This window comes from Bactrocera tryoni, chromosome 1 (genome assembly GCF_016617805.1).
Source record: "Bactrocera tryoni isolate S06 chromosome 1, CSIRO_BtryS06_freeze2, whole genome shotgun sequence".
In the NCBI taxonomy this organism is placed as follows: Eukaryota; Metazoa; Arthropoda; class Insecta; order Diptera; family Tephritidae; genus Bactrocera; species Bactrocera tryoni.
The window spans coordinates 37,550,442-37,564,319 of record NC_052499.1 but is presented as its reverse complement, the minus strand read 5'-3'; the positions used below and the strand labels follow the sequence as shown (position 1 = coordinate 37,564,319).

Sequence of the window (13,878 nt, the reverse complement as noted above, 5' to 3'; positions counted from 1 at the left end):
ATTATATGTAACGGTGCTTTTATACATCTAACTGTTTTATCTCCTACAATTATATGTTTATATATGATATTAGAACCCCGTTATTTAAATTCCTTTCCCGGCTATCGCTTTATATAAGAGAGAAAATTTGTATAAATATTGTTTTGTTTTTGTAATGTAATATTTATTTTATTATTTATTGTACAATAATTTATTAAAATCAAAAATGAAAATAAAACGAATGAAGCTTTCAACATTGCTTTATTGTTCACTTTCTTTAGTTAATCTAAACATTCGTAAACAAATTAAAAATCGAAAGGTTTAACAACTCCAGGGTAAGAAATACTTTTCATAAATAACAACAAATACAAAAACGTAATCTCTTTCGAGGGCTATTTTTCCCATCGAACTGGCAACACAGGGCAGATTACTTATCCTACAAGTACTTATTTTTAGAATTCGTTTCAGTTGCTTTAACGTATGTAAGGCTAATCTTAAGATTAAAAAGTTTTTTTTTTGTTTTTTTTTTAGATTTTGTAGCATTTCTTGCTAAACTGCATTTATTTAGTATAACTTGTTCTGTAATATAAAAAGAACTAATTTTTGACGCATGTGTGTCCAACAGTTTTCTGTATTAGCATTTAGTTTAAATCTTTTAGAAAGACGCATACTTCTATATTATGATTATTATTTTTTTTTGTATTTTCAGCACATTTTTATATGATTGCTTTAAAAATCTACGGTAAATAAATTACAAATATAACTTGTAATTACAATCTAAAAAGACATAACAAAACGGAGTTGCAGATTACTTAAGAGTGGCGTGATTCAGGCAGCAGATCGTTGTTTTTATGCGCGGTAATACGGATGGTGCGGTTGTACATAGTTGTAAACTAGCGGCCGTCTGACACCCACTCCCATTGCAGCTGCTGGAAAAGATTTTAAAATATTAAAAATAAAAATCGATACTTTTTTCTTTGAAAGTAAGAAATTTGAATACTATTTAGTGACAAAGGGTGTGCCAAAATTGAGATTTTAATATTAATTTAAAGTTTTATTAAAAGCTTGGCGGCTGCAGTTCGAAAATTGTATACAAAATATGGACGTAATAGTGCTTCATTTCGTCAACTGTGAAGATTAATTAAAATGCCGGCAAATTTAGATATTGCATTCGCCGAACATTTTATACACTCGCAGTTCCAAAAAATCAATAGCGGGGAAAACTCTTTATATTGCGAGACTAAAAAAAGACATTCGTTATTCGACAGAAGACTGAATGGATCATAACTTTACTCAATTATGCTAAGGTATATTACATATTGAAGAATGTATACTGTATAAAGCCAACCGGAAGTTTGAAAGTCTTTTATTATATATCGAGAAGCTTGTTAGTATATTGTTTCGATTTTATTGCGTTTTGGTAAGAAGACTTTTCATTAATGCAAATACATAGATGCTTTCTGTGTTTCATTAAGATACCTTTAAAATTTATCAATACACAAGGTATAAAATTAAGCGGATTTTTGAAAACCTTTATACTAGGTATATGGCGTCAAACCGATTTTATCTAGTTTTGACACATGCTTTTATCTTAAAAGTATTATCTTCAAATTTTATCAATAGACCCCACAGATTGGCCGATATTTTATGTGTTTCAAAAGTTACAATCCGACATTATTTATATGTATGTATGTGCGTGTGATGGAATACTTAAAAGGGACTATTCTTGAAAAGTTAGAATACAACGTCAAACAGTCACGATTAAAAAAAAAAAATTTAATACTGTTTGGTGTCTTGATATTCTGCTTAATTAAGGCGTTTTATAGGTTATAATTTAAAATACGCATACCAAGTTTCGTTAATATATCTATGGTTTTCATCAATATATAGCGTACATGGAAGAAGAGACAAAAGAAAAGAAATACCTCATATCATATGTACGTCTCTTTATATTAAAAAGAAAATACATATCCTCTAATGCAATATAAGGGACGTGGTTTATGGAAGGGCTTGTTTATTATGTTAACTTAAATTTCTCTTCTTCCTCGACCGATTGTACAATATATATACCATGTACATACATACATACGCAAATTTGGCTGGTTAACTTTACGAAAGTTTATGGACACTGTCTTCTTTCATATTCAGTTGCATGCCCAAAAACTCGAACGTATCTTTAATATTCTCCTCCTCATTGAATATATCGTCATCGCCTAATTCCACTTCCTCCTGTTCTTCTTCTTCGTTTGCGGCCGCTGCTGCAGCCAAAGCCGCTTTTACAGATATTTGTTCGTCATTCTGTCGGCTCCAATTTTGGTTGCGCATCAAAAATTCATTGTAACGAGTTGGCTTAAACGGATGCCCGTAAAATGTACGCTTAAATGGACTATTAACGGAACGTAATGGCATTCGCCAGCCAACTGGGATTTGTAATTGAACGCAACCGACAGGTAGGAGAATACACATATTGTCAAGGTCGGCCTCTAAAGGTTGCCCCGCCAAGTATACTCACTCTTTCCCAACCAGGAGTCCTCGCGCTTTACTTTTGGTCCCAGATGTACCGCATTCAGCGCAGCCAACACCTGTGTACTGTTTTGCATATCGGCAATATTGTGATGTAAACTGCTTTCCGCAGCGAGATTTTCGATACCTGAGTGCCCGACGCCGTGGTGTTGCATGGGGGCAGCGGCTAATTGCAATGCGGCAGGATACATTTCACCACCCGACGCCATTTCGGGATGCATGCCATAATCCATGCTGTATGGCATCATGTAGGGTGTGTGTTCAGGGAATTGATACATCATTCTGCGTTAGAGTGAATAGAATTTAATTAGATTTCTGCGAACCCAATAGCCAAATTTGTGTGTGGCGCTGTACAATTATATGGAATTGAGGGTGGGGTACTCACTTTTCCGAGGCATTATCCATTAGCTTTTTCACAATAACCATTGCCGCTACAATAAATGCCAATTTGGAGACGGCTAATGCTTTGAGTGTCAGCAAACCGACTGCTTTTGCAGCTACCATGGTCCATCCAAACGTGGTTGCGGCCAAATACATTGGTATGTACATTTGGAATTGCTTTTTGTCCTTTTCCTGTTTCTGTTTGCGGAACCGCCCACGAAGACCACCGCCACCGCCATTACCTCCACCACCAATCAGACCCCCACCACCGTTGCCACCGCCAATACCTGAACCTAAACTGCTAAGAAGACCTTCTCCACCCCCTCCACCACCGCCGCCTAGGCCACCACCGCCAAGTCCACCTCGACCTGGAAAAAAATCAAATTTAAAAGTAAATTCAGAAAATAAAGAATCTTATATAATATTTTTACCGTACCACTTAACAGCTAAGTAAATGTAACCTCGACTAAAACTGATTTAGCAGAGTATTATAGTTTTTTCACCTAACGGTTGTCAGGGTTACATTTATATATATATGCTCAGGATGTTGAGAAAAGTTGAAATCCGGGTGACTCAGACAGAAAGTCAAGTCCGTCAATGCAAGCTGTAACTTGAGTAAAAATTTAGATATCTTTGATGAAAGTTGGCATGCGGGTTTCTTAGTAAAAACAAGAAAAAACGTTAACTTCGGCTGCACCGAAGCTAATATACCCTTCACAGATTACATTCGTGCCTTAGAAAATAATCCGTACCAAATTTGGTGAAGAAACATTGACAAATGTGAAAGTTTTCCATACAAGAACTTGATTCCGATCGTTCAGTTTATATGGCAGCTATAAGTTATAGTGGTCCGATATCGACCGTTCCGACAAATGAGCAACTTCTTGAAGAGAAAATGACGTTTGCAAAATGTCAAAAGGATATCTTAAAAACTGAGGGACTAGTTCGTATATATACAGACGGACGGACATGGTTAAATCGACTCAGTCTCCGACGCTTCCTTCTGGGTGTTACAAACATCGTGACAAACTTAATATACCCTGTTCAGGGTATAAAAATTACGAGTTCGTAGATAGGCGCCCACAAAATGCCATTTACCGAAAATCTATAAAGTGCCATAACTAAGCAAAAGCTTTTGAGAAAGTGAGCGTGGCGCCGCTCTCTAATAAGTGTAATGTACATATCAAGCTACTAAAGCTAGAACAACCAAATTTGCTTAACCTAATTACGTCAGAGACTTTCAACTTTACCTCCGAGATGATAGGAGAGGGCTTTACGGGAGCCAGCGTGGTACCATTTAGTATGCAGCATTCTTCTGATATTCCTATGTATATCACGATGCGAAAATGGGCGAAATCAGACCACAACCACGCCTACTTACCATATCACACAAAGTTAAATTCCACTTGATTTTTTCACTTTCCAGAACACAAATCAAGCAGTAATTAATAGAACGGAATAATAATTTCCTTACTCAAGGGCACCTTTTGATCAAAAATTGTCCAAATCCAACCAAAACTGTTCAAGACGCTAGGTTTCGAATATGTGAACCCCAGTATCTATAGTTGACTTTTGACCGAAAATATTGTTCAATGTGTGAGATATGCAATTGAAATTCAGACATAATCTTTTTCTGACAATAGTTATTCTGTGTATCAAAAACCCACATATACCTAAAATAAAGATTTTCGAACTTCCAGTTGACTTTTTGCTGGATTGGATCGCCCAATATTTGAGTTATCGCAATGAAAAGTACAGAACAAATTTTACTCGTAACAGTACAACATTATAACTATTGCCAAAATTTTCGAACATTTACTTGTTTACATTTTGTTCGAAATGATTGGTGATTTATGTAAGGTACCATTTTTTGAGTATGTGGCATATTAACAGTATGTGAATTGAGCAAAAATAGATAAAATCGAGTCGATACTACCCCCCCACTCCTATATGGCTACTACATATAATTTAATTTTTCTAACAAATCTTATGCCCAATATGAGGCGAAAATAAGTATATTTTCAATATGGGAGTTGATGAGATATATAATATGCAGTATATATGACTTTCGTCCATTTTAACCATTTTGATTGAATATAAAAAAGTAAAGATTGAGCAATTTTAACACGGCTTGTTACTAGGAAGTTCCTTTGAATTAAAATCACTTTACGTTTTATTCTTTATATGAAATATAATATATATATTAGAAGAAGAAAACACGTTAACTGCGGTTGCACCGAAGCTATAAAACCCTTTACATATACAAATTATACCTTACAGGAACTTCGATCGTTCCGTTTGAATGGCAGCTATGTGCTATAGTGATCCGACCTGACCACTTTCCTTGCATTGAATCATATCCTTAGGCAATAATCGATTCCAAATTTCTTAAAGACATCTCATCAAATGATAAAGCTTTCCAGTCAAGCACAGGTATATGCTATACTAGTCTGATATCGCCGGTTCCGAGAAATGCGCAGCTTCTCGTATGCAAACTATATCTCTCCCTTTCTGACGTTTCCTTTTGGGTGTTCCAAACAATTGAATGTACCGTGTCCAGGGTATAATTTGTTCGCGATTATTTATGATTAACATCAATAGTAAAGTATGTGACGAAAATGATACAAAAATTTTTTTGCACGTAACCATATGATGCTAAGCGAAATATTTTCGCTTAATTTAATTTTTTTTCGAAGTGATACTCGTAGATATAACATACATAGTATAAACTCAACCATATTCGAAAACTAAACTTTGAAAACTTTGATAATTTTTTTGAAAATTATCGCATTTTATGTAATGGGGAGCATTGCGGTTAAATGGATGATGGTTATTAGCGAACACCTTCAACTAATGAAATGCAATGTTTTCATTAAGCTTGGGTGACATATAAGTATGTAGCCCTGAAATAGGTAGATTGAATAGATGTTGAGATTAGTGACATATAATAACCCTCGCTATCATGCTAAATTTCATTTAATATTAGAGGACCCATCCACGCTTTATTGTGGCTCATACTAAAATCAAATGAAACACGTGAATCACAGACAAGAACTGAATTCATTTATTATAGAAGCAAACTACATCATATATACATAGATACATACATATTACATATTCTTACGGTAGATGGCGCTATTAACTTTGAACGTGATATTGTCGATATAAAATAACAGATATTGCTGATCCTCAGGAATATGTGTGAAGCTCTTTTATCGGAAAAAAAAATTTTTGCGTCGGCGTGTGACAATAGAAACATGGCTCCATCATTATGAACCAGTCGTCAAGCGTGGAAAGCTGGAAGGTTATAGCATCATCACTAGTAAATTATTCATCGACTGATTACTGAGCCAGTCATGATCCATTCACTGCATATTTAGTTGCAGTTCTATTCTCCCATTCCCAATATTTAGCAATTGTATTATTTTTGAGAAAGGATCAGTTTTGAAATTGTACGCTTATACTTCATCGTTTCCGTATAAATATTGCACTGCTCTGTGCAATGCTTCGAAGATATTTCGGTATAAGTATGTATCTCAAATTACAACATACCTTTTTATCAACACTGCAGTTATTCCGTTCATTTTTTATGTTAGATGTGTTTTGTTATGAAAGTATTTGCGACCTTCGCCCATAATCTAGTAAATTAGCCGCAATGCCTTAACGACGAAAATGTCAATGTTTGTTATGATATTATGATATTAAAAATATCTGACGTAGCATTTCTTTCTTTTTTTGAAGTGATAAAATTTTTTAAATGATTCGTACATGAATTTTGAATCATAAACATGACTTCAAGAAAATTTGGTATTTATGAATTGCATTGAATTTTAACACAAATAGATTAAAAAAAAAGTAACCTAAGTCCTTACCCTGGTTCTAAGCTACCTCCCCACTAACTTTCAGCCAAATCGTTTCAGCCGTTCCTGAGTTGTAAATGGTGTAACTAACACGATTTTCTTTTATATACATACATATGTACATATATATATTTTGTCATTTTAATTAAATTTTTTATGATTAATATTTATACCCCAAACAGGGTATATTAAGTTTTATCAAGTTTGTAACACTCTAAAGGAAACCCTATAAAATATATGTTTATCATTTATAATAGATCAGTCTGTACACGTTCTTTACTCTCCAAGAAGCTGTTAATTTTTCGGAACTGCCGACATTGGACCACAATAGCATATAGTTGCCATACAAACTGAACGGTCAAACTCAATCTTTTCTGTATGGATTATACTTGTAATCTAAGGCAACGATACAATCACCAAACAAATTTAACAAATCGGACGGACACCGATTATAATCTAAATCTCCGAATAAATTGTTCAGATCGAAAACCTATAGCATATAGTTGTCATACGAACTAAATCATCCGAATTAAGTTCTTATGGGGAACTTTTTTTATTTCTGAAGAGTGTTATAGCTTTCATGCAATCGAAGTTTATTTTTTTTAGTTAACTTAAAATTGTAAAATTTGTCAGATTAATGCTCACAAATTTTATCATGCGCTAGAGTTCTACGAAGTCGTAAGCTAGCTTTAAATTGCCTTGGCTGAATACAAATTAGGATTTTCATTGTACTAAGTACATAATGGGAGATCTCGAAAATCATTTAAATACACACATTGGCATCTACCATGTGGAGGTAACAGCCGTACGAAGGCTGTTCGATAACAGTGTAAGTTCTGCATTCACCCAGCGTGTCCACAATACTTACGAAACAGTTTTGTTCACCTAACAGACGCTTATACTAGTACCATCGATGTAAATAAATATGTATTCAAAATAATATCATAAGCTAATGAATATAGAATAAAGTGCCAACTTTAAAAATCAAGCGGTTTTACTGTGATTCAGGTTGAGCATTGGACAATGGGCGTGGCACTGACCACTCAACAAATACAGTAGTAATGTCAAAAAAACAAAATATTTGTCTCAAAGTTTTGATGTTAAGTTCAGCTTTAATTAACGGAACGCATTGCTGAATCAATGCTCATCGTAACAGAAATTAGATTAATAAATTGAAAAAAATGGGATATATGCACATCACACCACAGAGAAAATGGTGTATACAGTATGTAATATTTGAACAAACAAAAGGTGCGATGTTTAAAATGTAAAGAAAAGTGTTGTGGAAGACCAAAAAGTTTTCAAATCAGACTAAAACATTTTAAGACCCCAGATACCGAATATGTGCATGAAAATTCCAATTGTGACTTTTTATCGAAAATCTCGGTCAATCTCTGAGATATATTATAGAAATTCGGGGAGAGTCCTTTGCTAAAATAGTAGTATGTCTATATTGTCAAAAAAGGATTGAGTCGTATTAACAATTTCTTTTGCCTCCATACAGGCTTTGTCCGGAAAGTAATAGGACTGATTATCTTCCCCGCGACTGTGCTTCGGAGCGTGCGTGCACCGACTGGATTCGGTAGAGAGCGTTCCTAGTTAACGAACAAGCAGAGACGTTTAATATGATTAAGCAGGCTTACCCAGATTTTGCTTTAGCGAGAAGTGGTATGTTTCGGTGGCAACAGGCCTTTTTGGAGGGCCGGGAAGAGTTCGCTTATGAAGACCGTTCTGCGAGACCTGCGGCTTTGACAAACACCGACAACGTGACTCTTGTGTGCAAAGTTTTGAACTCAGACCGCCGACTAAGTATTCGTTTAATTGTCTACGGAGCACTAGAACAAGCAAGGTGTGCGCGAAGATGGTCCCAAAAGTACTCACTGACGACCAGAAATTGCGGCGGGTGGAAGTGTGTCAAGAAAATTTTAACATGTATCAAAGGGACCCCCAATTTTTGAATAACGTAATCACAGATGACGAGTCATAAATCTTTGGGTATGATATGAGAAAAGGCCGGTGAAAGGCTAGCATTTTGAGACGACAGAAAGGATGCAAGCGCCATGCACCTCGGCTCTCAAGGCTATTCGAGGAATGCCTTCCGTGAGCCATCAATGCTTGGAAATCGTGCTGCATCGACGCGAAAGGAACCCATTTAAGAAATTTTTTAAAGAATTCCAACGATTGGTTCAATAAATTTTTTTAAATCGCCTCAGTCCTATTACTTTCCGGACAAACCTTGTATATGTATCTAATAGAAAGATTTTCGAACTTCTAGTTGCTTTACACATATATATATATATATATATATATTATATATATATATATATATACATATATATTACATATATATATATATACATATATATTACATATATATATATATATACATATATATTACATATATATATATATATATATATATGTCAGCAAATGTGTGAGTCATTTTATTAAAATTGAGGATGCATGTTTTTTAATAACGGTACGTCTTTCTGCCTAAAATTTAAAAAATTGGGTGAAAACTTACCCTAGACTTTCTTAATAACCTTATGCACCTGAAGAAATTTCCTAGGTTTTTATGTATGTACATATCTTATGATCCAGTCCATAGAAGTTTCATAGATACCACAACGGACATTTCGACCAACATAAACGCTGTATTGTCAAACGGAAAGTCTAAAAGGGTGTAAATCTTTCTATAGGGTATATTTCGGCTACAAGAAGGTCTGGACTGATTACATTCAGAAATATATAACCAGGAAATTTTATAAGTTATTCATGCATTGACCGACATATTTGACTAAATAAAAGACTGCCTTTATTATGAAAATCATTATGTAGTAAGTGAATTTCAGGTAATTCGTGGATAGATTTCACAAGTAAGCTGTAGAATATTAAAACAAGTCAGGAAGTGCTAAGTTCGGGTGTAACCAAACATTTTATAAGTTACTCTTGCAACTTGTACGAATCAAAGCCCGTGAAATTCCTTCAGGTGCTGGAAAAACGTCTATTAAAAAATGTTGAGAAATGTAAACATCCGTTAATTGATGAAATCGTGAATTAATTACAATACCATTAATTACATATTATTAACTTGGACTTAGTCTTATTGCTATATTTTAATTTCCATTTCCTCAATCTATGTTAAAAATCTTCGAATGAGATATTGTGTTTTTAACTTGTCTGAAGAAGGTAAATATATTATACTGAGATGATGAGATAAACGTCAATCAGAGAATCGGAAATTTGGATTATGAGGTTTAGACCAAAATATTGACTAATTCCGCTCCAATTAATATACCAGATACTAACAAAATGCTCCCAGGGTTTCATCGAAGTACCTCATTACAATCACCAATCATACGGAGTAAAGCTAACCGATATTCGAAAATACCGATATTTGTTATATAGAGGTTAGCCAAGTTTTCGCTCAAATTTATCTATTTTTGGCACAAAGATACACTGTTTTGAGTAATTGTCAATCTGTCAACTCTATTGAGATAATTCGCATATTGCCACTCGGTAGTTCGAAAATATTTGTATTGAACAGCTTAGGTTGTATTTGGACATAAAGGCAAAATTTTACGTCGCAATAGTAATTACTTCTTCATTAGTGTACTGGTAAGTAAAAGAATCAAATGGAATTTCAAATTGTGTTATATGGTAAGTAGGCGTGGCTGTACGTCCGTTTTTCTGACCAGTTTTAATTCCGGTTTCGTTCACCTAACGGTCAAGATGACAAGAAAAGTTAAGATCCGGGTGACTGTCTGTTTGGCCATCCATCCGTCCGTCCATGCAATCTGTAACTTGACTAAAAATTGAGATATATTGATGAAACTTGATATGCCACGCCCACAAAACGTCGTTAACCGAAAACCTATAAAGTGCCATAATTAAGTACTAAATTAAAATTAAAGCTTTAATTTGGCACAGGTGATCGCAGTAGTAGTAAGTGGGCCTGGTCCCACCTTCTAATACATAGGTTTAATGTACATATCTCCTAAGCTACTAAAGCTGAGACAAACACAGTTGCTCAGCGTAAACATTATGACATAGCCTTACCGAGAATCTAAGAATTGAAGAAATCGGAGGATAGCCCCGCGCACTCCCCATATAACGGTACTGTTCAAAACTACTAAATGCGCACTAAATCAATAAGTAATTATGCCATTTTACCTTTGGGTTGGTATGAAAGGGCTTTATAGGAGCCGGTGTGCAAATTGAACTATGGGCGTGGCACTGCCCACATTTTGGTGAAACCACATATCTCGGGACCCTACCGACCGATTACGACTTAATTGGGTACGTGGCAATCATCCTGTGTTCCTACGTCACAGTGTAAAAATGGGCGGAATCAGACTACAACTACTTGAATCATTCACTGTCCAGTACACAAATCAAGAAGTAATTACTATAATGGAATAAAATTTTGCGCTAATAATTCTTTTAAAGTACCATATGCCACCTTATGAACAATAATTGTCCCAAACCAACCAAAACTGTTCAAGCCCCTAGGTACCGAGTATGTGGCCTACATTATCCATCGTTGACCGAAAACATTTAATCGGGTCAACACTTCCCTGAGCCCCCACATACCTAATATAAAGGTTTTTGAACATTCAGGTGACTTCATATTGGGTATATCGGCCAATGTTTAAGCTATCTCAACGAAAATTACAGGTCAAATCGACTCAATATTACCCAACTCCTATTATTACGTATAATGATTATGCCAAATTTGTAGGTCAGCGTACGAGTTATATAGAGTATATGTATATATAAAACTACTGAGGTTCCGATCCTCTGGTTGACTTCTGACATCTTAGGGTATTTACCTGACGTTGATTCTTGCCAATTGCAAGAATATAAAATGTTCGGTTGCACCTGAACTTAGCCCTTTCTTACCTGTTTTAGTGCTTAGCACTTTATAGGTTTTCCATTAATGGCGTTTTGTGGGCTTGACAATATTCCTTTTTCGCCCATCTACGAAATTCTCCGTATTTTTTCGCGAAGGAACGTGTGTACCGAATTTCATGAAGATATCTTAATTTTTACAGCACGGACGAACGGATAGACAGACAGTCCTCCGGATTTCAATTTGTCTTATCTTGTTTTAATATAAAACTATAACAGAGTATTATATCAACGTGTTGCAAGAATGTAAAATCATTGGCCCGATTTTGAAACCTTGTTGCGATGTAAGAGAGAAATGTGGCTAATGTCTATATTTTAACTTTGTTAGGAGCTTACATAATATAATTAAAGATTAGGTATTCTACAAGCTCAATTTCGAAATTCAAAAGCAAATAATTTGATTTTGGGGGCTAACTTCGAAAAAGAAAGCAATTACTTTGTTAGTGAAGATTCAATCTCTCGAATAAGTTTCCAATACCCAGTCGAGTGTAACTAATATCATTTTTGTGCTTACACTTAACGATTTCATCTTTCCTGTGAATTGCAATTTACAGGAATATAAAACAATAATTATTTTGTTGCGCGCTTCCAAATATACTAAAAAATGCCTTACAATTGGCAAAACGTCCAAAAACAGATTCGACAGATTGTGGCACAGGGATTGAAGAATAACATGATAAGAAATATGTTTTTGAAATGCAAAAAATTAGCAAAAATCTCTGATCACAATTTCTTCCCAAAATGCCCACTTTATCAGAAAACTTCGTCTATTGTATTCTATTGTTCGTTTTGTCCTTCCATTATCAATAATTTTTAATTAAATTAAATAATTTATTTCAGCCATAAACGCTTTAAATTTTGTTGTTATATTTGTTGTTATATATATACACATGTATAACTATAATGATTCCGTTAGAGGCACGTTAAGATTCTTTTAAGATTATTAGATGTTTGATCACTTTTTATGAAAAATGTTTAGTGTCATTATGATAAATTATTAGTGTTATCATGTGACATTGTTCTTCTTCCGTAAGGAACGTATCTTCACACTTTTTAAATATGCAAAGCAATTAATCACTTAGTATTAGTAACCACTCTTTATTTACTCCTAAAACACTGCAACGCTACCTTGACTGCCGCTCGCCTTCTTCAGCAACGCAATTTCAATGTAATTCCCATCATCCTCTGCACGTTGCACGCTGAACACCATCGGCCCAACTGGTATACGTATAGCATTTCCACTAATAAAATCAACGAAACTCGAGATGCCTCGACCCGTTGCGGCACCACCCAATTTTTCTTTGTCCTTATCGCCCACTGGTGGCAACTTTACCAAATCCATGAAACCCAAGCTAATGGTCTCGCCGTGCCTGTAAGCTTGCAACATGTCAGTGCCTAGTGTATGGAGGCAACTCGCATTATTAGCACATTGCCAAGACATTTTTTCTGAAAAGTCCCTTTTCGCACTGACATTTGACCTCTGCCGAGTAGGCTGTTGCTTTTTATAGCTTGGATCATTAGCCGCAATTGACTCGGCCTCCTCCGTCTCTGTCTCGCCTTCGCCAATGGCATTGGTATTGCCACTAGCAACCGATGATAGCGCACGCGAATGCAATGCCGATCGCACAACGGAGATTTGAACACACAGAACAAGCCACAAACAGAATACCGAAGCTGCGAGCGCCCGTTTATTCGAGTACGACATTCTGGCGAATTTTAATTTTTTTTTACCGACAATGCAAGTTCTCTATGATTATGTCGATATATGTTCTTATTTGATAGCTCGAGAGCACATCTATTATTTACACTGATCGTTAACGTAACGCAAATGTCCTTGACATTGGACTGCGCGGCTGCACATTCGCCACCACTTTTCACCACTCTTGCACCACTTTTCGGACAGTTTTCGAGTATAGACCAATAATTTCTGTAAGATATAAGAAATTAGGAATTATGACGATAGAACGCGAGCGCGAATGTATTTTGAGGTGAAACGCGATGTAGACTAAACACTCGACTGGGCATGCAACTCGGTTTTATTGTCTTTCTTTGCCAGCAAGGCCGTACAGATTTATCTGCCCCTGCCGCTATGTGCATAGGAACGTTTCGCATATGTATGTATATACATATGTACATATGTAGGTGTATGTAATTGTACATATATTAATTAGACAGTAATTTTGTTACCATTTTTCTTTGCTGCAATCTTCGCACTTATCATGTG

General features: G+C 35.3%; 1 protein-coding gene across 2 annotated transcripts; it reads right to left on the bottom strand.

The window, feature by feature from the left end:
- Positions 1 to 256: 256 nt before the first annotated feature.
- Positions 257 to 13,636, bottom strand: LOC120779521. Of its 2 annotated transcripts, none has more exons than XM_040111853.1 (4): positions 12,783 to 13,636; positions 2,888 to 3,251; positions 2,492 to 2,784; positions 257 to 908 (listed from the first exon to the last, which is right to left on the bottom strand). In XM_040111853.1, the coding sequence occupies exons 1-4, from the start codon at positions 13,357 to 13,359 to the stop codon at positions 829 to 831; spliced, it is 1,314 nt and encodes a 437-aa protein (XP_039967787.1). In that variant the 5' UTR covers positions 13,360 to 13,636; the 3' UTR covers positions 257 to 828. The 2 variants fall into 2 exon arrangements, with proteins under 2 accessions (XP_039967787.1, XP_039967791.1); XM_040111857.1 differs by having other exon boundaries at positions 257 to 905.
- Positions 13,637 to 13,878: the final 242 nt, after the last annotated feature.